The sequence below is a fragment of the Pinus tabuliformis genome, chromosome Q (assembly GCF_031772625.1).
Source record: "Pinus tabuliformis cultivar Carrire ecotype Pingquan chromosome Q, CPIR1, whole genome shotgun sequence".
Classification (NCBI taxonomy): Eukaryota; Viridiplantae; Streptophyta; class Pinopsida; order Pinales; family Pinaceae; genus Pinus; species Pinus tabuliformis.
This window is the reverse complement of record NC_142296.1, coordinates 896,990,434-897,017,918: the sequence shown is the minus strand read 5'-3', so window position 1 is coordinate 897,017,918 and position 27,485 is coordinate 896,990,434. Positions and strand designations below refer to the sequence as shown.

At 41.1% G+C, this 27,485-nt stretch overlaps 1 protein-coding gene across 1 annotated transcript in view; it reads left to right on the top strand.

The window, feature by feature from the left end:
* Positions 1-2,992: 2,992 nt before the first annotated feature.
* LOC149222360 (protein At-4/1-like) overlaps positions 2,993-27,485 on the top strand; it is a 252,333-nt gene continuing 227,840 nt past the window's right edge. The window contains exon 1 of the mRNA XM_089383086.1: positions 2,993-3,198. Coding sequence (XP_089239212.1) covers positions 3,133-3,198 — 66 coding nt within the window. The 5' untranslated portion in view covers positions 2,993-3,132. The remainder of the gene's footprint in view (positions 3,199-27,485) is intronic.

Below are 27,485 nucleotides of genomic sequence, written 5' to 3'. Positions count from 1 at the left end.
TGCATGTTACTGAAGACAGGATGATATGACAATGACAAGCAGTCCTGCAAACTCAACTAAGAGATGTACTTCGGAAAGGTGTTCTTTACTTACCATACTTATCCTCAAGATGATCATGCATCCGACGGAGTTTGCATGCGGTCCTAATCCTTTGCCATCACTTAGTCTCTTGGTCCTTCTCCTCAAATCCTTGTCACCTTTTCATGTAGTCATTGAAAGATAGATCAATGTAGTTTTAGCGGACAGTGACTGCCGCCGGAATGAGGCCCTGGGAGGCCCATCTACGCAATTTCTACATGCAAGATAGACATGACAACTTGGACAACACTGCGCAATTTGAGGCACAAGACATTGCTGCGGTATGGGGTCCTGGGAGGACACCTCTACGCAGTTTCTGAGTGCAGTGCAGCCTGGGCAGTTGAGAGGCAATACTGCACAGTTTCTGGATGCAAGGCATTGCTGCGGGATGGGTTCCAGGAGGACACATCTGCGCAGTTTCAGGTTGCAAGGTAGACTGAGCAACTGAGGGACAATACTGTGTAGTTTATGATGACAATGGGTTTCGGCCTGGGGAAGGACACTGGAGGAAACCACTGTGCAGTTTTGGATTCCAAGGGAGGCTGGGGTCTCTGCACACTGTGTAGTTCTAGCAGGAAGGGAAAAAGCTTGAGGGTTGCAGAAGCAAAGTGCACAGTTCTGGGAAGTTGGATGAGGCTAGGTTGCTCGGGAAATTGGCTAAGTGTGAGATCAGGGAACATATGTAAACAATGATAGGACTCAACTATGATCACACACGAACACTTAGTGATACAACGTAGACCATCCAGAATTTATAAAACATACTCTGCTTGATGTAACAACCTTCGCGATAGGAGTGCGTGAAGTGAGTGTGAAACATGTCTATGTAATGAAAACAACTCATGCGCACAAGATTTCCCTTGAAACACAACAACATTCCCTTTGCATGACAAACAACAATCCATATGCCCAAAGATGACACATGCTGCATAAAGATGAGAACATGAACAACTCTTAAGATCAAGGAGGGGAGCTTGTGATCATCAATTCACTAACAAGTGACCAAGGAATGATCGATCGCAGGATCCAAGGTAGGCTCCGAAATTTGCATGCGAGTTGAAATTTTGGAGGGTGGTTGTAGCCACTACAACACAAAGTAAAAACCTCTTGCTTTTTACAAGGGTTTGAGTGTTGTTAATGGTATTAAGAGATTCATAAGGTTTTTTAAGGTATGATAATTATATTATTTTGTTTAATTTTTGTTTTTATATAATTTCCCTCCAATGTTTTGGGATTGAATTTATAAAGGTGCAAAAACTTTTCTTACTTTCAATTTATATAATATTTATTTTTCCTTTTAATTAATGCTTTGTAACTATAGATCTAGCTAGATATTGTAGAAATCTTACAAAATTATCATACTAAGAGTTAACCATTTTATGAAGTTATGATAAATGTTTTAAATAGAGACTTTACTTTTATTCAAAATCAAATGCTTATTATTACTATTATGATTTGATTTCTATGTAAAAATTAAATGCTTGTAAGTTATGATAAATGTTTTAAATAGAGACTTTACTTTTATTCAAAATCAAATGCTTATTATTACTATTATGATGAGATTTCTATGTAAAAATTAAATGCTTGTAACTTTAATGAGACTATATATATATATAATTAGAAAATAATTCTTTTGTGTAAGATATTATGTTGCAATCAATACAGTGTTTGGGTTGGAATCAAGATTAAATGTTATCAGAAAGTTCATGACTTTTTTGTTTTTATCACTGTGGTGAATTGCGAACTCGTTTGAAGCAATTTGGGTGAGGCCCAAGATAAAATTTAGTGGCAGCCACTATAACACCAAGAGTATATCTAACAACTGATAAACTATATATACCAAGAATTTATGACTTAGCAAGAGCCAAAACTTCCACGAGGGTGGGGGAGCCTACTCCTCGAGCCTTATCACAATGAGCAAAAGATGTCTCCTTGTGAGATTTGAAATTGGGTGGAGTGGATAACCTCCCATTGTGCCAACCACTCAATCATCCACATGGAAACAAAAGCACATGACCTTACTAGAAGTAGCTTTAGTGATAGCTCTAAGGGACACTAGATTTCTTGGGAATACTATCTAGGATGAAAGTGGTTTTGGTCCTAGAGTAAGACTTAAAATCGTGTTTGTTTACTTAAGAGCTTGGTTTTTTAGGATATAAGGAAACATAGTAAGGGTTGAAGACATAAAGCTAGAGCGAAAGTCGGCTCCTTCGTTATGCAAATAGACATGCCTATATTGAAAAGAGAAATCCATATTTTGAAATTTTTTTAATGATAAATATCACATGTATAGTATTTTCTTCAGAATTCCATATTTTAGAGTTTTTTATTATTATAAATATTACATGTATAGAATATCACTTTAAAGTTTAACTAAAAATTGCAATTGAATTTATTAAATCACTCGCATTTTATAAATGAAGATTTGTGATTATTTATGTTATTAAAAGATTTTTTAAACTATGCAGCTTACCTTCTAACACTAAAATTTGAATCCTTACCCATACTATTGCTAAGTATGTGGTTTTTGATTGCATTAGTGTTTTAAACGTACGAGCATTTATATGTGGTTTTTGATTGCATTAGTGTTTTAAACGTACGAGCATTTATAAGTCATTTAACTTATATAGTTAAGCCGGTAAACTATTTTAAATAGTTTCACCAACAAAGTATGTTTAAATGATATGATTTTTTTAAAAACAATTTAACCTACTTTCAGAAATAGCCACCCATGATAAATTTATCATGTCTTTATTTGCTAAATGACAAATAAATTACGATAAACTTTGCCAATTTTTAAAAAATAAATAAAAAAATAATTCCTCAAGGTAAAGAACTGTCACAAAATTAGCCAGCACGTGCCTTTTACAAATATGATACGAAGCGGCACATTCTGAAATAGCGCGCGAGAATAACACATTTTAGAGGTCGACTAAACTAAATCGCCCTGCCTAAGTTACAGAGATTCCCATTGTATCGATAACAGATTCAGATGCATTACAATACAAATAAATAATTTGAAGAGATGAGAAAGACTCGAGGCAGGGGAATATAATGGCGGCAACTAGCGACGATGACGAGATGGACTCTCTTCTTCTTGATTTTGACCACCTGCACAAGGTATTCTCCCACGGACATGGACGCACATCCTCTCGTATATTTGTTAACATCTTAATTTTGAATTCAACAGCGAAACATACTTGCGTCTGGTAAATCGTGTTATTGGAATATTATGTACGCTATTTTTAATTTTGAAGCGGCAGTTGAAGAGGAATTTTTGCCTGTTATTTCACATTTTTTGAAATGAAATAATGCGAAAGATAATTAAATGGTGTAAAATGGAAAAAAATCAGACTCTAAATTTATCTTAAACTCAACATGTAAGTGAAAATCATACTGGTTGATATTTCAATTTGGTGTTATCCTTTTTTCTTATCAGTGTAAACTCCCAATCTATCATGTATTAAAAGATATTAAATCTCTCAAGATACAAATCTTTCTTCAATTTTTTTCAATGTAAAAAAGATTTTACATTTAGGGACTTGATTCATCTTTGCCATATATATGCTGCGTGTCAAGTCTATGTTGTGCATGGAAGGAATTTTACATTTCTCTCATACTTAGCAATACACCATAGAAATATCTTACTTTTCAGTGTTTCCTTCTATGGGGTCACAGGTTCAAATCTAGAGAGGGGTGAGTATGTATAGCTCCATAGACTTTAGCAGTCAAATCATTGAGCGGAGGTGGGTCCGTTGTCCTGCAAACAAGCAGGTCTCATACACCAATTTGGTGTCTAGCTCAGCCGTGACCTTGAAATCAGATGATGACAACGATGATGATAATAATAATCATCTTTTTTTAAGGTCATGGCCAAGTCAAACACCAAATTGGTGTATGAAACCCCCTTGTTTGTGGGACAAGGGACCACCTTCGCGTAGTGATTTGATGCTATATATTTTGATGATGATGAATGCCCAATAAAACAAAATCTGGTCTATGAGGGATACTTGGTTTGTTTTAGAATTTTATTTGTGTTTGAAAGACTTTCAGAGAAGCTTTCTTAAATTACCATAGTTTTGATGAATTAAAAGGTTAGGCAAGTCCATATTGTAAAAAATTGATAGAAATATATTTTACTTAAGTGGACATTGAGATATTTCATTTATTGTTTTTTTCCGAAGAAGAGAATTCGTAATTTCCATTAATTTCAGAAAATTACATGCTGTAGATGCTGAACGCATATGCTGTAGTGTGGGTAAACCACTTACAAAACAATACTTCAAGAGAAGTAATGCAGAAAAGCCCTCAAAACAGGGCAGCAAGAAAAAGGGTATGTAAACCCCAACAGGAGGATACCCCTACCCATCTCAAGCAAAATAACAGAAAATAAAACAAAAAGCTCCTGTAGAATGAGCAGAAAGTTCGAAATGGCCGCCAAAGACAAGGAGAAGAGGCACGAAATGGAAGGGAGCAGCCAAGGTAGCCACCCCCCCCACCCCCTCAAAACTCTCCTCCCGAAACCGAAGAAGCCAGAAGAAGAAAACCACCCATATCTCCAAAGAAGCCAGAAGAAACCAACCAGAAACAGCCATTGAAGAAGCGGCACGAATCGGTGCAGGGGCAGACTCCACACCTCCGATCCCTCAACGCTCCCAATAACTGTAGTGGTAAGCCAGCTAAAGGCCAAAAAAAGGATCCAAAGCCTCAGCAAGGGAACCCATCAGGTCCCAACCAGAGCAGAGGCGTTCGGATCCGGGGGCAGAGGCGGCTAGGGCAGCCACCTCGGCCCCCCGAAGAGAATCAAGAGGCCCAAACAAATACTCCCGCCCCCGCTCCGCGGCACAGCACCAACTAGGAGGGACCGTCAAAACAGAGTGACTGAAGTACCCAAAGACCGCCGAAGACCAGAAGAAAAAGGGCACGCTCCGCCGCCGCCCAAAACAAGGCCGGAACGCAGCCTTATCCGCCGAAGACCAGAAGAAAATGGGCACGCTCCGCCTCCGCCCAACTCAGTGCACAGAACAAGGCCGGAACTCTGCCAATGATAAGCAGAGCAGGCCACCAACCCGGGTAACGTCCAACGAGGATGATTGATTCAGAGTCGCGCTGAGGAAAGGAGAAGAAGCACGTCGCAAGGGAAGAGAAACCCCCGGAGGGAGGTGAGCCGAGTCCGAAATCGACCAGGACCGCAGACCTCCAAACCCCACCAGACGCAGCGAAACCCTGCCTCAAAACAAGAAAGCTTTGCCGCACGCCGAAGAGTCAAAGCACCAAGCGATGGCGGTGGATGGGCTCCCGGAAACCACCAGAGGCAAGCCCTGCCGCCGCAGGCGAAAAACTCAGCAACCAGAGCCGAGTAGAAACCCTAGCGCGCCGCTCTCCTTCTAGCCCTTACCGAAGGCCGATATTTCATTTATTGTTGAAATTGAAATATATATATATATATATATATATATATATATATATATATATATATATATATATATATATATATATAATGTTGCTTGTCAACTCCATGTTGAGCACGGAAGGAATAACACATCTCCCTCATACTAGGTTGTAGAAAGCGCCTCTTAGCACAATCATCATAGATGCATTTGAACTCCAGCTTTATCATGGGCCAAGGTGGATCAAATCCCTTGATGTGAAAACCTATCCTCATATTTTTCAATTTAAAGAAAGTGTTTACCTCGAGGAACTTGATCCCTGTTCGCCCATGATAGATTCGTAGATAAGATGGATCGACATTAGTTTTCTATACATATATAATTTGTTATAATTAAAACATTTCAATGGTGTATTGTTGAATATGAGGGAGATGTGTAATTCCTTCTCTACTCAACGTGGAGTTATACATCAACTCCATGTTGAGCAAAGAAGGAATTACACATCTCCTTCTCTGCTCAACACAGAGTTAATGTATAACTCCATGTTGAGCAGGGAAGGAATTACACATGTCCCTCATACTCAACAATACACAATTGAAATGATTTAACCACAACAATTTTTTTACTTTCAATTGCTATACACACACACACACACACACACACACACTGACTATGAGGGAGACGTGCAATCCCTTCCTTGCTCAACATGGAGTTAGTGTATATATGAATTGCACAAATATATGATAGAGATGTGTAACTCCATGTTGAGCGGGGAAGCAACTACATATCTCCCTCATACTCAACAATACACCAACTCCATGTTGAGCAATGAAGGAATTGCACATCTCCCTCATACTCAACAATATACCATTGAAATGTTTTAACCATAACAATTTTCTTTTACTTCCAATTGCTATATATATATATATATATGAATTATATAGATATATGAGAAATACGTGTAACTCCATGTTGAGCTGGGAAGGAATTACACATTTCCCTCATGCTCAACAATACACAATTGAAATGTTTTAACCATAATGAATTTTTACTCTCTCTCTCTCTCTCTCTCTATATATATATATATATATATAAAGTTGACATTGAAATATTTTGATGATGATAATGAGTTGACCGGGAAGGAATTACACATCTCCCTCATACTCAACAGTACACCATTGAAATGTTTTAACCATAACAAATTTTTACTTTTAGTTTCTCTCTCTCTCTCTCTCTCTCTATATATATATATATATATAAAGTTGATATTGAATTATTTCGATGATGATGATGATTAATGTCCAACAATATATATATATATATATGTGTGCGTGTGTGACATTGAAATATTTCGATGATGATGATTAATATCCAACAAGATCAAGTTTGGTCTTATTGGACCTCAAGAAAGTTAAGGAATTACTTGGTTTGCTTTTTTTTTGTTGGCTTGAACCATAGGGGGTTTGAACCTTGAATCTCATGCTTTACATAATACTTCATAACACGACGATTGCCAATTGAGCTGCCCCTGTGGGTGGTTTGCTTTAAAATTTTATTTCTGTGTTCGAAAAGTTTTAAGAGAAACATTATTAAATTGCCATAGTTTTGATGAGTTAAAATGTTAAGAATGTCCATACTGTAAAAAGTTCATATAAAACATTTTACTTAAGTGGACATTGAAATATTTTATTTATGGATGACATTAAAATGCTTTTTTTGTTATTATTATTTTTTAAATGGAACTTGTCAACCACATATCCCTTATACCAGGCGGTAGAAAGCACATCTTGGCACAACAGGCAACTTAATTATGTCACTTGCTTTGCTAAGTGATAAATACATTTCACATCAACTAGAATTGGAAAGATATTAAAAGAGTTGTTCGAACATGCTCATGTAAGCACAATTCAATTTCTAGGCCGAGTGCTTACACTTAGTCCACGATGGGAAACTACAAGCTCTTGTTAAATTTAATTTAGTTCAAACTAGTTAGAACTGCACTGCTTAAGAGAATGTTGTTCAAGTTGAAACTAATTACTTAAGAAATTACCTTATCTTAATTTATCTATTTGTGCTAAACTGCCCCAGGTTATATAAGGAATTTTTATGCAACACTTATTTATTTGTGCATCTTGTTTACGAATATATTCATGTCCTCAAATAATGCTAAGTAACTTTAGGTAAATTTGTCTAACTTTATTTCTTAGTTCTTATGTCTGTTAATTTTTTTATTATCCAAAATGCATTTTTTTGACAATATTCCCATAGAATTGTGATTGAAATCCAGCGAGGGATTATAGTTCTAGTCTAAAACTGCTATTTGTTTTGAAGTGTCCCCAGGGTTTTGGTAGTTGTTGAATATTCAAAAATACAGGTTGACAAGTCACAAATCATTTGCCACAGAAGTGAGAGTTTGATAGAGAACTGTTTTTTGATAATGCATTATCAAACTTCATTATTATGCAATAACCTAGATATTGCCAAGTGAAGCATTTTGAAAAAAAATTGAGTTGATATTATTTTCTATTGCATTGAATCTATGATAACATGTCATAGATAAATTACTTTCATGAGAAAAATTCTAGAGCCCGATTTGGTAAAAAGATGTTGAATGCAATTCATTGCAAAATAGTGGATGGAGTACAATGTGAATGATAAAAGCTGGACTCAATAGAGTTCTAGAGTATCTTGATAGACATAACACATATCTCACGAGATGGAAGCAAAGGTAGATGTTGGAATTTCTAAATCTGACACGTTAGAAACTCTTCATGCACTTTACTGATTTATTCCTACCTACTTGTTCTGTTAATTAACAAGTTATTTACCATGTAAATACTAGAAATAAATACAAGTACATGCTCAACACATTACAGATCATCAACTGAAGGAAATAGAAATAAACACACAAGTGACACTCTTGTTTTTGGACTAATGTCCCCGGAAAAACCCAATGCGGGAAAACCAATGCAGCTATTTGAGGGTTTGATTTATTAAGCAGTTTCATAATACAATCTGGGTGCCAAATCCGGCTCACCCAATAGAGAAAAATCTTGGCAATAGTACCTCTCTACTCGGAAGAAGATATTCTGACTGAAACCTCGGATAAACACTCTGGCAGCTCCACAGCTCCAATTTGCCCCACGAAATCCCAGCGTCAGCCTCTAGGGACTGTGTCAGCTCTCTCTGGCCCAGCGTTAGCCCAACGTCACTCTGCCTTGGCTTGCGTTAGCCTCTGGAGGCACTGCGTCAGTCCTCTAGCCCTCTGCGTCACTCACATTGGCCCTCTGAGGTATTGCGCAGCCCCTGACTGCCTCTGCGTGAGCCCTGGCTGGCTTTGCGTGGACCCTTGGCTGGTTCTGCATCCCTCTCTCCAGCTACTGCGCTGATCCTCCCAGTGCTATCTCTGCCTCTTTGTTTCTGTATTCACTGCCCCTTAGCTGCAACTCTGATCACTCTCAACTTTCTCAGCAAACCCAACCCTAGAAAGTTGAAATCTTTTTCTCTTGGTGTGTTCTCCAAGTGACCCTCAAGCCTCCTCTTATACTTTTCTTGTTGACAAATCAACGATCGAGATTAAGTCCCTAATCAATGGCTAAGATTAGATCTGGCTTGATCCATGACTTTTGGACCATTCTAACACAGTTTTACATTAATTCACATTAATATTTTATTTTCCCTAAGTTTAGACTTAGGGACTCCATTAAAAATATTAATTATTTTAGTATCTCCCAAACTGGTTAGAATCTGCCCAAACCCTTTCTGAGTATTGGAGATCTCATGTGCCTTAGCCTCTCTACCAATTTTCGTGGCTAGAGCACATCCGATGCTACCCCAAATCAACAGTATATAAAATTCAAGGTTAGATTGAAGCACTTTGCTTGGAGCTCTAAGGCTATTCTTTGCAAATTAAATACTAGCATAGATCCATTTTAACTCTGGATCTATCTTGCGATGATAGGGATCAAATCCCTTCAAGTACAAACTTTTCCTCATGCGTTGTCAATTAAAAAAAGTTTTAATCTCAAGGGACTTGATCCTTCTCCACGCATGATAGATTGGGAGTTGAGATGGATTTACGTTGGTTCTTATATATATGTGTGTGTGTGTGTTGTGTATGTATGTTAAAACCTCTATGTTGAGCATGGAAGGAAGTATACATCTTCCTCACACTAAGTAGCACAACATTGAAATGCTTTAACCATAAGAATTCTTTTACTTTCAATTGCTATACACACACACGCACACACATTAGTGTTGTACTTATGGCAATAATATTGCCAAAACCAACCTCGACAATAATATCAACAATAATTATCGCGATAATTCAGAATTTATCACCATCTCTCTATCAATTTCACCTTATAACCAGATTTTTGCTCTTTTAACCCTCATTTTTTAAAATTGAGTTAGGGGATTGAGGTGAGGATACTGTGACTATTTTCCATCAAGAAAACAAGGGGAAATCTATTGTTTTCTTTTCCCATGATTCATCTCATGAGATATATAACCAAGTAGTTAATGGTAATATTAAACTATTAAAGTGATCATATAACTTTAACCTAAGGCATGTCGCGACGCTCTGGTTTCGCCTGCGGCTGATCTCCCGGCCTCTTGCTGAGGGCCTTCCGCCCTGCTTTTGCTTGTGAGTCGGGCTCCTCTCAGCCTCTTGCAAAAGTTCCCCCTCCCTTCCCCCACGTTTTCTCTTGGTTCTTGTTGGTCTTGGAGAGCATATCGTTCTGGTCTGGGCCACGATGGCGGCACCAGCCCAAGCAGAGCCTCTGTTGGCCGATATTGCTGCGTTCAATTCCTTGGTGGCGTCAACTCCCAAGTTTCAGAAGAAAGGCACGTCAAAGTTTGTGAAACGGGCCGAGGAGATCCCAAAGATAGAGATTAGTGCCCCTCAAGCACGCTCTCGTGCTTTGCAGTTGCAGCTCGTAGACCGGGGGCTTATTGGCCAGTTCATGGGCATTTAGCTGTCTCCACGGACGGTTAAATCCTGGATAGAGAAGAACTGGAAACCTCTCATCAAAGGTGAGGTGATATCTTCTTTATGTGGCAAAGGTTTCTATAACTTTTATTTTGAGAACAGGCTGGACAAAGATTTAGTGTTCAGAAGCGGTCCATACTTCATGGGGGCCCAGGGGCTGTATTTGGATCGTTGGAGTCCAAGATTTAATCTGGAAAGTGACGTGCCTTCCTCGGTTCTAGTCTGGGTGAAGCTGCCGTATCTCCCCCTTCACTGTTGGAATGATGCTACTTTTAGGCTGATAGGGAACTCCTTGGGAAAGTATATTGACTGTTCCGAACCGAAGGATGACCTTTTCTCATGTGCTAGGATCTGTGTGGAGGTCGACTTAGAGAAAGGTCTCCCAGCGACAGTAAATATCTGTATGGATAGCTGGACGCATGTGCAGGAAGTCGACTATGATCAACTCCCATTTAAATGTAAGCTTTGTCATGAATATGGACACTTCGCTAAAAGCTGCCCAAAAATCCAGGATAGCTTGGAAAAACAACCAGGAGAATCAAATGAACAATGGCAGCAAGTAAAAAGAAAAAAGGGAAACCCAAGGCAGAATAATGGGCCAACCCCAAGTCACAAATCGACCTCCAAGGATGTTGGTCCAAGTCGGAGTGCCCCCTCCCCCCGCTTGAGTCCGCCAATGGTGGGTGGGTCGGGCCTTGAGCAAGAAAATTGATTTGCAGTCCTGGCTTTTGCTCCCGAGGTTGGAAGCTCTGCTTGCCCCCCCTCAAATAATCCCTGCGGATAATGCCATTGTGACCGCCTTTCCCTCCTCTGCCTCGAAAAAACAAAAGGAAATAAGCTCTAGTCTAGAAACAACTAGCAATACAGAAGAATCTTCGGACGAAGAGGAGGAAGATGAAGGTTTTTTATCATCAAAGGAAGTACGGGAACGGAAATACCTCAGAGCTCAGCAGATGAAAAGTCAGAAGGCACAAGGGCCAAGGAAATGGATAGGAAGGTCAGAAGATCAGGAAGGAAATCAAACAAAGAAATAAGAAGAGAGAAAAAAAGAAAAAGACAAAGAGCTGGGATTTCAACATACAATACCTCGTCAGCTAGTTGGCTTGGGGAACAAAGGAGGAAAAAAGGAAGTAATATGGGCCCTGTCAAGGGGGTGGCATCCACAAAAAAGTGATTTATGAATATAATCTCCTGGAACTGTAGGGGACTAGGATCTGGGAAAAGAATATCAGAAGTGAAATCTCTAATCCAAAAGGAAAGACCAGTAGTCACTCTCCTTTAGGAGACAAAGTTGGATGAGTCTGACCTTCACTCACTCCACAACAAAATCTGGGGTCGCAGTAATCTGGTAGCAGTAAGCTCGAGAGGAGCATCAGGAGGGCTATGTACGATGTGGAATCCAACGAAACTTCAACTGGTAAGCTCTTTAAAAACCACCCATTGGATAACAACTTCCTTTAATATTATAAAGATGCAATTTTTTTCACTGTGATTAACGTATACGTGCCTGCACATTTCCGAGAAAAACAAGAATGCTGGAAATCTTTGATGGAGTTAAAAGGTTCAAAGTATGGTTGAAAGTGCATTTTGGGAGGAGATTTTAATACCACAATGGGAAGACATGAGAAAAGGGGAGGCTCAACTGTAAGAGATGCCTTTCAGGAGAATATGGAGGATCTTATCCTAAACCTAAACCTATTTGATGTCAAGCCTCAGAAATTTCTCTACACCTGGAACAATAAAAGATCTAGCCCGGGTCACATTGCTGCTAGGATTGACCGTTTTCTAGCCTCAAACAACCTTTTAGTTTTGAGCATCTGCCTAAAGTCTTCCATTTTGCTGTGGTGTGGCTCGAACCATTGCCCGATCAGCCTCCTAATTTCCTTGTCCCTTAGCCTGGTCACTGTCCCCTTCCAGCTCTCCCCTTTATGGTTGGACTCTCCTGGGTTCCTGGGCATGGTCTCCCTCTCTTGGTCGGGGTGGGTCGAGGGCAACCCAATCACTATTTGGGAAACAAAAATCAAAAGGTTGAAAGGAGACATTAAAAAATGGCTAAAAGAAAATAAACCTAAAAGACAATATGACATAAAGGAAATGGAAGAAAACCTAGCCTCAATAAAGGGACAAATGGAAACCTCTCAGGTAAACCTATCAGACTTCCAAAAAGAAGTTGAGACCTTCAAGGCCCTCCACTCTAATCTCAGAAGGGAAGAAGAGTACTGGAGACTGAAATTGAGAAACAATTGGCTGTTGGCTGGGGATAGGAACACAAAGTTCTTCCATAAGCAAGCTAATTTCAGGGAAACCAAAAACAACATCGCTCAGATCAATTTTGGAGGGCAGACCATAAAGAATTTTGAAGAAATAAAGAGAGCAATGGTGGAGCATTTTGGAAGCCTCTATAGGGAGGACCCACTACAGGATGTTGAGAATGAGGACTATTTCCTAGAAGGTATCCTTGCTATGGTCTCGACGGACATGAATAAAGCATTGGTCTCTGCTCCATCGGTTGAGGAGATTAAGGCTATAGTCTTCTCCTCCCCCCTGATAAGGCCCCTGGCCCGGATGGGTTCTCGGCCAGCTTCTATCAAAAATTCTGGGAGGTAATTAAGAAAGATATTTGTAGAATGGTTGGATACTCCTTTAAGAGATTCATTATGGGTGGGGGAATAAATACTTCCTTCTTAGCCTTAATCCCCAAAGAGTCAAATCCTTCCTCCTTTTCCAGATTCTGTCCTATATCCCTTTGCAATGTTTCTTATAAAATTTTCTCGAAGCTGCTGGCCTTGAGGCTCAAACCTCTCTTGCCTCATTTGATATCGGCCAACTAGGAAGGGTTTGTTCTGGGGAGGCAAATTTTTGATAATATTATTCTGCTTCAGGAGGCCATTGACTCGAGTTGGCGAAGAGGTGATCAAGGAATGATAATAAAGCTAGACATGGCAAATGCTTTCGACAGAGTCAGGCACAACTTTTTGTTAAAAGTTTTAGAAAAAATGGGGTTCGATGAAACATTCATCAGGTGGACGACCCTTTGTATTTCTACTCCTTGGATCGCACCGTTAGTTAATGGTAGAGTGGTCGGTTTCTTCAAAGCCTCAAGGGGGTTGCGCCAAGGCTGCCCTCTCTCCCCCTTTCTTTATATCATGATGGAAGATGCGCTGAGTAGAAAATTGGAGCAAGATCAGGATTCTCTTCTCCTTTCGGGGATCAAATATAAAGATGGAATTAGAAGTATTAATCACAGATAGTTTGCGGATGACACAATTTTGTTGGGAGGTGGCTTTGTTGTTATTGCTAGGCGATTCAAAGGAAATCTTGATAGGTTCCTAAGTGCATCGGGAGGTGCCATCAATGAAAACAAAAGTCATATATACAGCTGGAACATCTCCCCTCCAGAAAGCAAAAAAAATAGAAGAAATTATGGGGTTCAGATCAGTAAGGGACTGGAAAGACTTTAATTATTTAGGGGTTCCTATTTTCCTAAGATGAGTTGCTCCCTATGCTTGGCAAAAAGTCCTTGACAAAATCAAATCTAAAATAGTGAATTGGGGAGGAATCTGGCTCAACCATGTGGGGAGGGAAACCCTGGTGAAGTTGGTGCTTTCAACAATCCCATTGTATCAGTTCTCTGCCCTGCAAGCTCCCAAGTACGTTTTGCATCAATTGGGGATTTATATTAGAAAATTTATGTGGGAGGGAGGAAAGACAGAAACCAAAAAATACCATTTGGTAAATTGGAAAATTGTTAGAGTGCCTAAACAACATGGAGGGATTGGAATAAGGAACCCAGAGAATCGAGATGATGAATATGGTGATGGGGGCCAAACTCTACTGGATCATGATCACGAATCCGAATCAATGGTGGACGCAGGTGATGAGAGCAAAGTATATAAAACAATAAAACCGCAGAGAGGTGAGAATGGAGGCAGCTCAGGGCTCTCCAATTTGGAAATTGATGTGTTCCTCATCAGACATTATAGGGAATAACTTATGTAAAATTATGGGGAAAGGAGATACTACATAATTTTTTTTGGATTCGATTATGGGGCTTCAACCTCTGGGTTTGGACCATTCCCTCAATCCTCTTTGTCTCTATTTGGGACAGATCAGGGTGGTATATTTAGACCAAATTTCGAAGTGGGATCTTTAGGGTCGGTGGAAGGGGTGGAAGTTGGATAACATCCCGACCGATCTGTTTCCATTAAGAGAAAACCTTATCAAAAAATTAAGAGGCTGCGCCCCTATTGCGTATTCAATGGTGGACAAGTGGGGATGGAAAAACACCAATTTCACGGTTAAAGAAGGATACTCCCACCTGCTATTCAATGCTCAAGTCCCTCCAAAGTCCTCAATTTGGAATAAAATTTGGAAATCAAATGCTATTCCAAAGGTAAATTTTTTTCTGCTGGTTGTTAGCTCATAAAAAATTCTCATAGTTGAGAACCTTCAGAAACGAGGTCACATTGGGCCATCCAGATGTCCTCTCTGTGAAAAGTTTGAAGAGTCTATTCCCCATCTCTTTCTCCATTGTCAGGTGGCAAAGGAAGTTTGGTCGGTGGCTCTTGGTCCACTTTTCCTCAGAACAAAATGGCCTTCTGATCTCCTTCAATTCTTTAACTCTTGGCCCAAATTCTATTCGGGCTCCCTTTAGGCCAAAAGAACCTTCAAGGAGATATGGACCACTCTACCCAAGTATGTTTGTTGGCAAATATGGCTAACAAGGAATAAAGCAATCTTCAAAATGTCCTGCATGACAGCTAGTACCACAACTCTTAAAGCCCTTTCGTCTTGTATGGAACTGCATCGCCTGACAATAGACCCCTTTTTGGATCAAGTAGAAACAACATGGATTGCTCCTTGGGTTTGTCCCCCAACTCCCCAACCCTCTACAAAAGCCTCTCCTTCGTGCCCTTCCTGGATTCTTAGATTGTCTTCTGAAGGGCTTGTGGATTGGATGCGATCATCGAAAAAATGGACTCTCCAATTTGATGGAGCATCAAAAGGAAATCCTGGGGTGGCAGGAGGGGGAGGGATTCTCATTAATCTTGAAGGAATCATAGAAGATAGATTTGCTTGGGGTTTGGGAATGAAGACAAATAATTAAGTTGAGGCTTATGGGTTGTTCCTCGGGCTCTCTCTGGCCCAAAAAAAGGGAATCAGGGATATGCATATCCTAGGGGATTCCATGTTGATTATAAAGCATATGAACTACAACTTAGCCGCTCAAAACATTAAATTGAACTAGATCATCAAGAGAACTTAGGTAATGATACCTCTCTTTGATCAAGTTAAGTTTTTCCATATCCTAAGAGGTAATAATAAGGAAGCTGACAAGCAAGCCAATTTGGCCTGTAGGATGAAAGAAGAAAGCAGCGAGGTGAATGGCATTGTGGGATCGGTTACCATCCCCTAATGGTTGATATGAATCTCAAAATTTTGATAGTTAAGGTTGATTTTTGTAGGAAAAAGAGTTATAATAGGAGTGAAAGCATGGATTTTATTTGTTCTATCTCCCCTAGTTTGTCTCCCTTCCCCCCTTGCTTCCCCTTTCCTCTCCTCTTCCCCTCCTCCCTTTCCCCCCTCCGCCTCCCTCTCTTCCACCTCATCCTCTTCTTCTCCCTTCACCTTTCGCCCAGGCCACCTTGGCATCCATTTCACCATCCCCCTCTTCCCTTCTCTCCTAGCTGCTATCCCATCGACCTTCATTTCCCCTGGCCCCTCTTCCTACCTCGTGGTGCCCCTCCTAAGCGTGACGTTTGGCTTATGATGCGGTGTGACTGCTGTCCTTGGGCTGGTACTCCACTTGAAATATGGAGAAGTTTAGGTGTGGGAACCCTGGTAATTGCTCCTCGTATCAGTCATGACAATTGGTGAAAACTAGATGAAACCATGCGGGATTATGGTGAGTGCAAGGAGCATTTAGTCCATCTGGTCTGGGGTGGTCAATTCTCGCGAGGGAAGTTGGTGTTGGACAAGAAGGTGGTCGTTTCCATGATCAGAGAATTAATGGAAGAACATTAGGATTTAAGAGGAATGTGTACTGCTCAACTACTCTGCATTAGGATCCAGACCATAATTCTCTATATAAGAAGCAATAACTGTAAGATCTCCTGTGATAAGAATTGGTTTGTTGCTGTCCTGGGGGTTTCCAGCTTAAGGACCCAGTGGTTGGGTCAGGGAAATCTTGGAAGTCTAGGTAGTGGCAGAGTCTGTGAAATTTGCACGGTGGTGGTTTCAGAGGGTAGTCGTGGGAATGAATTGGTCGCTGCTGAGGGTGGCATAATTGGTGATTTAGGCAAGGATCTTTATGAATTGGTTGCCACAGATGGTGGTGTAATAAAGTTTGTGAGTGTGAATTGGTTGCTGTTGGAAGTCGTTTACTTTCGTCAGTCCTATGCAGTATTACAGAAGCTCAGTAAGTCCTCTCTTGGATCTTTAGTCCGTTTTCTCTCTTTGTGCTGCAATTCTGGTCACCCCCCGCGGTCAATATGGAAGCTTTGTGTCTAGCAGAGGAGGGTAGCTCGGTGTCAGGTTCCTGGGGCCGCCATCGGCCTCGTTCGGGCAGAACGTCTGGGCGCATTGTGAATGATTGAGGGAGGTTCCACCATGCTTGCAGTCTCTGTGATAAAGAGCATGTGGAAATAAAAGAAGGGTTGGCGATAATTCAAAGGTGCATTCATCAACAACAGAAGGAGACACTCGAGATGCAGGAACAACAGTTGGAAAAAATGAGAGAATTCGTCAACTGGAAGACGAAGTTGACGCTCCGTGTTTGCAAATTGAGCACCTTTAGCTCAAGATGGTTGAGAAAAGCTCGAGGGCGGATGAAGAAAATACTCGAATTGATCTTAACAACCCGATGCCAATGGAGGAGTAGATAGTACCATGTGCCTTTTATTGCCTGTTTCTGATGTCAAATTATATATGTAAACATATGTTGAACCAATTCGATAGGATTTATAGCAATAGTCAAGTAGTTAGGGAGAATTTTGTAATTTTGGAGATGAAAAATCTGGGCTTGGAAGAACAAAATGTAAATTATGATGCCCACAAGTGGCTTTGAACTATTTTTGTAAATCTCCCAGTTTTTGGCTGCATACAGGCGCAGATTAATACATATCCCCTACTCTTTTCGGTTTAAAAAAAATATTAAATTGTTAAAGTAAAAGGATGAAAATGAAATCCTTTTACTTAAATTTTTAACGTTACCATTAATTGTTTCAAGATGTTTGAGAGTGGTTCCAACCTCATTGGATTCTATATGGAGAAAGTAGAATTCTAGATCCCATTCAAAATTCAATAGAGTTAATAGTTTTTAGGATTGGCAGAATTGTAACATTTCTACTGGATTTTGTGATGTATGAGGGTATGAAAATGACATTATATTAAGAGTACCAAGCCCTCTATGTACCTCGATGTTTGTGGTATGGACTGTTGGACTCCTCCGTCATGACCCTAGTAAAAATGTACATTTCACTGAAACAAAATCATTGATTCGGCATGTTAAGATTTTTCTATCTTAGTTTAATGCTTAGAGGGTGATCTTGATGAGGAGGACTCCAATATAGGCAATGCTTTTTATATTATGTAGCTATTTGTTGTAGTATGATTGTTTTTGGACTCTAGAAGCCTTTAGGCTTTTAGAGACTCTCTGTTGATCTATTTTGATTCTAAGATGGATTGCACTTGATGCTATTTTTGGTTATATACACCTTTGCTATATACATGAGAAACTTTGCATAATTATGTATAATAATTTGGATTCATATGGATGCACATGAATTATATGTTTTTTTCAAAATTTAAATATTTTATGTACTTTTTGGTCGACCAATCATTAGTCTGGGTCTAATAACATTGTTGAGGATGCTGTGACCATTAAACAAGGGGAAATCTGTTGTTTTCATTGCCATGATTCATCTCATGAGATACATTTATTTTTGTTTTGATCTGTAAAATTCCCTTCCCAAATATCTCAAAAACCCATAGAAATGTCTGAATTATATAAGCTGGATCATTCTGGAATTTTTACAAACAGTTCATGTGCAAAGTGCTGTAAGTGTGTTTTTCATGAAATGTTTGATAGAAAACATGTACAATGCCAGGAAAAGCTCATAAAAATATTTCAAGTCAACTATACACCATTCACATAGCACCCAGAAATTATATGACCCAATATTGAAAGCAATTAAGTGACATATTTCAGATTTAGTCACTGATTTAGTGACAATACATGAAACAGAAATGAAGAAGTTTCTTGGCTGTTAATAGCTGGTGACTCCAGTTAAAATAGTGATAGTGACCCCTTTCTAAACTTCAGCTCAACAATATGTGCAGTGTGCACATAGTGATATCTTCAGCAAGGAACTCAGCCTGGAATGACTGGAGTTATGATGGGTATGTACAACAAGCAAGAAGAAATCTGGCCCTTCAAATTATCAGTAGCATGACCCCTTTTTTCCTCCACAAATATGAGTATATGTGCTAGCAGGTAGCAACCCAACTCGGCCCTCCTGGAAGAAATAATCACACCTGAACTGTGTACCAACCAGCCACCAAGAAAGTATCTTGGCCCTCTGAAAATAAGGAATTCTGTCCCTTCAATGCATTTGGAAAAGGGCACTCGGCCCTCTGGAAAGCAGTGAACTCAGCCTTGTGAAATCTGGGCACTCCCCACAATTTCTCCCTTGATAACCAGCTACTCGCCCCCGCAAAATTATTTGATCCACACTATAGACTTGGCCATAGTTTGGAGATGAATTTGGCCTTTATCAAGGAAACTCAGCCTACTCAAAATCTGCCCAATTCGCCCCCTTGAAGGAATTTGTCATTTCGGCCTGGTTATGGAATGATTTGGTCCCTCATTTTCTTGGGTAAAATCGGCCCGTCTCAAGAGAAATTCGCCCCCCTGTTGGTGAGTTCAGCCTCTCTGCTAATTCGACCTTCCTGGTCACAAATTCGTCCTCTATAGGAAAATTTGACCCCTCTTCAAATAAGCACTTCCTGCAACCAAAATTTAACTCCAAATTTCCTGCAAGAAGATTAGCAAATCTGGCAAGTAGAAAACCCAACTAGGCGGCAAGGTATTCCACCGAAATTGGGGACCAGTGAGGGTGACAATTAAAGTTCACCGAAACTTGAGCTCTGCTTCAGCTGCAATTGGAAAATGGTCAGTTAGGATCACTAGAAAATGAGTCTCCCTCTCCTTTTATAACTTTTCATTGAACCTTCCACCCAATGTTACCAGACTCGGAATCGGCAATAAATCGGCGAGGCAAAAGAGCGAAGAGTTTTAATCGGATCGGGAAAGAATCGGGAAAAAATCATTGGATACAATAAATAAATATATACACATATTGAATTAAAAAAAAACATATTTCATTGATATTCAATAAAGCCATGTCCATACAATGCATGATATCAACAGATGTCCAAAAAATCATGAGGGCAAAGTGTATACTTCAAGTATAAAATATATTTATTATTGGAAAACATTTAAAAAAAGGTAAAAGATTCAAACGATACGAGCAACTTCCAAGTTTTTGTCAACCAACACCATGGACCTACTAAAATCTTACTTGGGGTTAGAGTAGCATGACTTCTAAATTGGGTTAAGTTTGCATTGGTAGTGCATTATATCCATTGGTAGATCACTTATACACTCGACGACAACAAATTAATTTAAGGAATTGTTTCATTACGATAGGTCCTTGTAAAGTTCCAACATTCTGCAACGATTTGCTTTTATTCAAAACAATATAGAGCTTTAACATACTGCAACTAGTTTCTTTTATTCAAAATGACATTTTTAAAGGAAAAGAACATTGCTCGACCATTGGGGAGTAGCCACAAATATGTACGTATACCAACCATTGAACCAAGTCAATAGTTACTTGCATGAGCATTGAGGCAAGTAAGTCGTGCTTGATAAGCATACCCATAATTCACTTAGGTGACTCTTTGGGCAGGGTGAAGGCGGCGAGGCTGGACCTAAGGCATAGAAAACCCGGAAAGCAGCATAGTCTAGTAAGACGAGCGATCCAACCAATGCTAAAGTTTTTGCCTAATACATGAATTTGTCTACCTAATATTGTATACATGAAGTCGACCAGCAAAACCCATTGCGATCTTGATGAATTAGAGAAAGGGTTCATGTGTATTGAAGCCGAATTGCATGCAGTGAAGAAAGAACGTGACGGGCGTCGTTTGATCCACGACGTCTCTGGATAGGCGGGCGACAAGAAATGAAAGCGACCTCCAAGCGTGGCAGGTGGTAGGAAGAAGTGAAACTGAAACCATAAAATAAAACCCTATGGACTTTTAACCTATGAATCTGAGTGGCTCGTTTAGTCCTCCACAAATCACTGAAATCGCGAGTCAAACTCACGTTAACCACGAGTCAAACTTGGTCAACACGAGTTTGACTCGCCGAGATTCAAATCGGCTCGTTTGGTTGAAGATCAAAGTCGGAATCATGAGTACTCGCGAGTGATCGGAGACTCCTGTAACACTGCTTCCACCTATTGAGAAATCTAGGGCAACTAATTTAGGTGATTTCTCTTACTTTGATAGCTGTTTGTGATGAATTTTGATTTTAATTAACTTCTTCTTTCTCTTGATTATATTTAGTGTTCTTATCATCAAACAACTACCAAATCATAAAGAATAGTGAGACAAGAGGACACAAGATGTAGGCAATCAGCCAGGGCCAAAACCAATGTTATCAGAACCGAACTGGAACCGAACGGTCCGGCATTTTTGGCCCAAAACGGGTCCAAATCGGGTCTCCGAATCGGAATAGGCTGGTTCAGTACCGAACCGATCTATTTCACCGAACTGGTCGGTTCAGGCTGGTTCCGTGCAGAAAAATTTCGACTTTTTATTTTATTTTGATTTTTTAGTTGGTTGGTCCACTTCTTACTCTCCCCTAGGCTAGCCTAATATTCTATTGAAAACTGGCAGCTCAGGGATGAATTTCTAAAAATAGAAAGCCTAAAAAATAGAAGTTCTAAAAATAGGAAGTATAAAAATAGAATTTCTAAAAATAGAAAATCTAAAAATAGAATTTCTAAAAATAGAAAGTCTAAAAATAGAAAATCTCAAGTATGACTTTCCAAAAATAGTAAATCACCTTGCATCAATTGGTAATCAAGTATTGTTGATGGAAAATCTCTTCTGACCATCAATCAACCCTAATAGTTCAATTTTGACTTAATCATTATTATTATTATGATATTATTATATTATTATTAAAAAGAAATTCAAGTCTCTCAATCGTGTCATATGTAACTCCCCTCAATTAATGCATATGTAACTCTCTCTCTCTCTCTCACTTAATGGATTCATTCCTCTCTCTCTTTAATGCTCTTACGCACCTCTTACACTCTTTTACACATTTTAATGACTTGTCATAAAAAAATTACTCTTACACTTCTTTAATGCATAAGTTACACTTCTTTCCTAAATGCATAAGTTACACTGCTCTCCTTTATGACATAAGTTACACTCCTATTTTGGCATATGTAACTCTTCCTCAAGGCATAAGATGTAATTCCATTCCTAAACTATTTTGGAACATGATTTATTTTTACAATTTGGGGCCAATTTTGGAGGAGACGGGGGCCCATTCGATTTTATTAGGAGACTTAGGAGTTAGAAGTAAGTTATTTTGGTTTTGTTCACATAAGGAAAATAAGCACTTCCTAAGCCAATAGTTCGAATTGCATGAGAGGGAAAATCGATGTCTTAGTGACAGATTCATGAAGGAGGGAAAATGGAGGGAAAGGTGCTCCACTAAATCTATATAAGGAAGGTAGCTCTCCTCCTTTCATTCATCTTATTGGAGTATATCGATTTCTCTTTGGTTGCTCGAGCTGCTTAGCCGAGTCACTGGTTGTTTAGTACGAGTTATTCAGGCAAAGAGCTCACCCTTTCTTCGGGGGACTTCAAGTGCCACCCTAGGAAGGTTTTCTTCATTTCTTCAGGAGGAGGATTACATTGTGATTCCCAACAATAGCATTCCCTTCTAGGTTGTGCGCATTACTGGGGGACACAGTGGATAGGAGGTCGAGTTCATTGGTGGTGCTTAGTAGTGGAGATCTGATGTGAGATTTTCTGGAGAGGAGGCTAGGGAGGATTGTTAGCATCTGGGAGAGTTTGGGATCTGATTGAGCTTCTGGCTTGGCAGTGTGACTTTCGCACTACCTGGGCTAGCGCAGAGGCAGTGTGTGGGAGCTCATTTGGTGGGTAGAGTATTAGTCCTTGAGGCTGAGATTTGCCGTGGAGGTTAGAGCAGATATTTGTAGTGTTTGCTTCCATTTTAGAGCTTGGAGGAGGACTTTGTGGTCATTCCTTGCAGGCCGTATTTCTGGAGCTGTTTGGAGGGCGTGGGCCATAAAAGAGGTCGAATTTGGGAGGTCAAAATATGGCCAAACCATTTCTGGGTTTTTGACAAGGATCCCAGATATAAAGTTTCAGAATTTTCTGAGCACCGGAAGTGGGGTTTCCAGCCATATCTTTGCAGCAGACAATGCATAATCACTGGGGATTGCACAGTGCCTTTGGGGGTCGATTTTGGGAGGTCAAAATCGGGCCAAACCATTTCTGGGTTTTTGTGGGTTTTGGTCAAGGAGCTTGGGGCTGAATTTGTAGCATTTTCCGAGCAGCGGAAGTGGAGTTTCTTGCAGTTCCTTTCCAGCCAACAATGTAGTTTTCTGGGCAGCGCAGAGCATTAGAGGAGCAGACATTTTCCAGTACTTGATATCATTGTCTCATCACCTGGATTTTGTCATGCTTGCCATTGAGGCAAGCCCAGGTGCATTCATCCATACTATTGTACTGCTCCATTGATTAATAAAATGGCTCCACTGGTTCTACTTTTGGAGTTTTTATGAGCATGTGTTGTTTGTTAATTTTTTTTTCATTGAGAATCATTTTTACTTTATATATCACTGCTTGTTTAAGTTTTGAACATTACAATGGTATTAGAGCATGGTCTTGGCCCAGCTGTGGGTAACTAGTAATATCATGGGAGATTTGGGCATGTATGCATAGTGACGGGTTACAATACGCCACCCATGGCTCAAGGGAGATTCAGTATGCAGGAATTCTGGGGTTGAATCTGCTGGAATGATGAGAGGTTGGCTCAGTTGAGGAAGGTGCCAGACCAGATCCATCCTTGTCCTTATAGCAGAGACACTAGAGGTGCAGAAGCCGTGGGAGTACAACCATATACACTATGTGGGGAAAGCTGACAGAATCAGGGCTCCAGATCTCCTGTAAAGGAGCAGGCAGGCCAGAGATAGTTAAAGGATGAGTCAAGGAGAGAATTTTGCTGGTGGAGACTTGGTTTTAGACATCAGGGGCCTGAGGAGGAGATTGAGCATGAGACAGAGGGAGTGTGAGGAGCACATTGGTATACCAAGTGTGGCACAAGAGTCACCATTGTTGGAGATCTCTTTGATAGCACCAGTTGACACCTTGGGTTAGAGAGAAGAGCATACATCCATAGGGCCATCCATTGATGAGGTGCCAGGAGACACAAACATGTCCACCGTTGAGAAGGTGACATCCCTTGTTGAGGTATCCGGGGTTGTGACCGAGTTTTCAGGTGATAGCAGCGCACGATGGGATGATGAGGTGACAAGAGACATCACCACCCTTGATGAAGATCCGATAGGTACAAAGGCACCCAGATCTACAATAGAGTTGTGGGATGACAACCACCTACAACAACATGGAGAGAACATAGAGGGGCATGAGCTAGTCATGGAGAGGCAGTTTGTGACTCATGTTGAGCCCATGGTGGAGGAGGATGAGCAATCTTCTTTGGGGCCAACCACTTACTTAGAGCTGATAAATGCACTGACCGTCAATAGAGTTGCAGTACTTCCAGATAATAGCTCTCTTTGGGATTATATAGATGGGGCTTGCAACATTACTAGACTATCTTTGTAACTCGGAGAGAGAGATGGATAGACTCCCCGACAAGTTTTATGTGTTGACTAGGATGGTGAGTTGAGGTGACATGAGCTGCGTAGGGTGCAACACTCGCAGGATGGAGGGCTTGTTCTATGTGCTAGAGTTTGTGCATTCGATCCCTCTCTTGGGGTTGGATGGCGAGAGATTCTGAGTTGGTACCTAGTGGGGTGGTCTAGACTCATGGAGATGGTCGTAATCCTGAGAAAAGCTCAATGGGAGCTCTCAGACATCAAGGGTGCTTGTGGCCCAGGTTGGCATTGGGATCCAGGCGGGGCTTCCTATCCAATATCAGATATGCGGGATGGCTATGGCATTGATGAGGTAGTCAACCTTGTGCCTGAGTGCATACATTCCTTAGGGGAGTTCCAGTTGACGCTAGTGGCCAGGTGGTTTGTGAGTAGAATCCACTGGTTGTTTTGGCATGTTGGTTGCGCATGGGGCCGCGGGATGATTAACATTCTCTGGCAGGAGTTGGTTGGAGGAGGTGGCATGGGTAGGCCACCAGACCAGATTTTATATAGAGACGATGTTCTCCCATTGAGGTTTAAGACTCAAGTGTCACAGAGGATTGGCACGACAGAGATATCCCCTCTAGCAAGAGTGGAGTTAGGGTGCTTAGGTCTACCAAGATGGACGAGGGGACATGATGCGTGTCGTGGTGGGGTCACTATCAAGGTGGAAGACACTTTGGCACATGTGGGATACCATATGTTACAGGGTGGTATGATAACATGCAGTGGTACACAAGGCTGCACAAAGTCAGGTCATAGCGTCAAGTGTCATATAGAGGGACATGGCCTGATGCATACAGACCCAATTCCAGGCCATAGCACCCAGTGGTGTGCAGGGCTATACAGCGAGGAGTAGTGGCCTGCAGAGGAGCATGGGGATACATGATGGTATATCACAGCATGCCGGTTTACACTGTGGGGTAGGAGGAGTGACTCAAATCACATTGAGGATGTGTGGGGAGTGACAGGTGCAGTGACACAGGCAGGACACAGGATGGTACAAGATGGTATAGACGTAGTCGGGGGTATCCAGTGGTGTACAGGGACAGGTTGCGGCATATAGTGGCATGTCGAGGAGTGCGGTGGTATTTGGTGGTATGCAATGACACATGATGCAGTGCAATGAGCTCTTGGAGAATTGCCTCTAGGGAGACTTATGGACAAGGACAGTAGGTGTACCATTGGACGCAACTCACCTAGGATCAATGAGGACATTGTCGAGCATTTGGGGACACCATGTTTAGTGGAGGCAGGGCCTCGAGGGAGTTATCAACAGATCTGAGGCGAAGAGAGGGTTGTCTGTAGGATTACTCTTGAGCATTCCAGCAGACTCTTGATCATACTCTTTGGGACATACCCACCCATCATTCTCCAATGTTGCTTACAATCGCAGAGTGTTTGGTTGTTGCAATTTGACACTCTCCATTCAAGCAGCAGGGCATGGGGGACTCACCCTAGGCACTTGGATGAGACACCACATGTCATGGGCCGAGAGGAGACTCTCCAGTTGAGACACTTGGTATGTGCACGAGTAGACGGTTACAAACTTAGGGATGGCATGGTTGATTGTCGAGGTAGCATATGTTCCACCCCTAGGCTCACACTTGGGGAGGTGATCGAGAGGGAGTTACATGGTGCTTTTTTTAGTTGGACAGCTTAAGGCGTTAGGGGAGCATGAAGTGCGGAGGATGGTAGTCCTTGTTGGCAGGATGATGCCTAGGCTTCTGGCAGTACTTGAGCACATCATCAGGAGCTGGGATAACAAATCTCTCTGTGTGATTTGGCAGGCATAGAACAACTAGATATTTGCGGCACAAGTTCTTTGTGCTCGGTGCCTACCTATTGGATACCTACAGGAGGTAGAGACGGGGCACCGAGGGGTCCCAATAGCTAGTAGCATATCACAATGACAGACAAAGAGGATTGGGGGTTGTGGACCTCCAGTATGGTTATGGGATCCAGGGATCCAGTGGATTGGTGGGATACTCCACTCCTCAGTGAGCATGATCGGGATAACAAGCAGACTGATTCATTCACAGGCAGACACATGGGTGATCACCGAAGTCCTCACTATAGGACAAGGCAAATTGTTGCTCAGGATTTGGGCTAGCCATGGAGTGATAGGCGCTGGCATTGTTGAGTCACTTTGGCAAGATTGGCCTAGCCTCGATCATCGCATAGATTATGGCCGAGAGTTATGGGAGAGGAGGTTCTGGTATGAGCATGCTAGGTAGTCATTCATGACCAAAGTGTCACGATGTTAGCAGGATAGGTTCCTTCTGCAATGGGCAGGGGATTCTAGCATAACAGGGCTAAGCAGTTCAACTACTCGTAGAGGTGAGCTGGTTTCTACAGGGGAGGGTCATCTAGATCTTCCATTTGGTTTTAGTGATTCATTGATGGTGTGGGGAACTTCACCGGTGTGGCAGGGTGATCGACAGGAGGAGATCAGGGGAGGCCTGGGTAGACGAGGGTTCAATTTCACCAGGATTGGATTGCATCTTTAGGAGTTTACTCTTGTAGTGCATGAGATGGACTACTCAGTAGGGAAATTTCATGGGGAGTTGGGTAGAGTCCTACATTATCATGATGCTCTACTTATTGCTAGTATGCAGAGGGCTTCTGGTACCTGTATTTGGTTGGATAGTGAGTGGAGCAAGGTGTGCTTCACATTGATTAGGATGGCTTGGGACCCTGGTATCGAGGGATTCCTTCATGTCGAGACAGTGCTGAGATTGGGGATGACTCAATGGTACATTTGGGACCCTGGTATTATTGGTGGTTACAGTGGTGATCAATAGTCAGAGAGGACACTTGTTCAGGCATTGCTTGAGGACAAGCAATTTTTGGCGGGGAGGACTGTAATGTCCCTTCCTAAACTATTTTGGAACATGATTTATTTCTACATTTTGGGGCCAATTTTGGAGGAGATGGGGCCCATTCGATTTTATTAGGAGACTTAGGAGTTAGAAGTAAGTTATTTTGGTTTTGTTCACACAAGGAAAATAAGCACTTCCTAAGCCAATAGTTCGA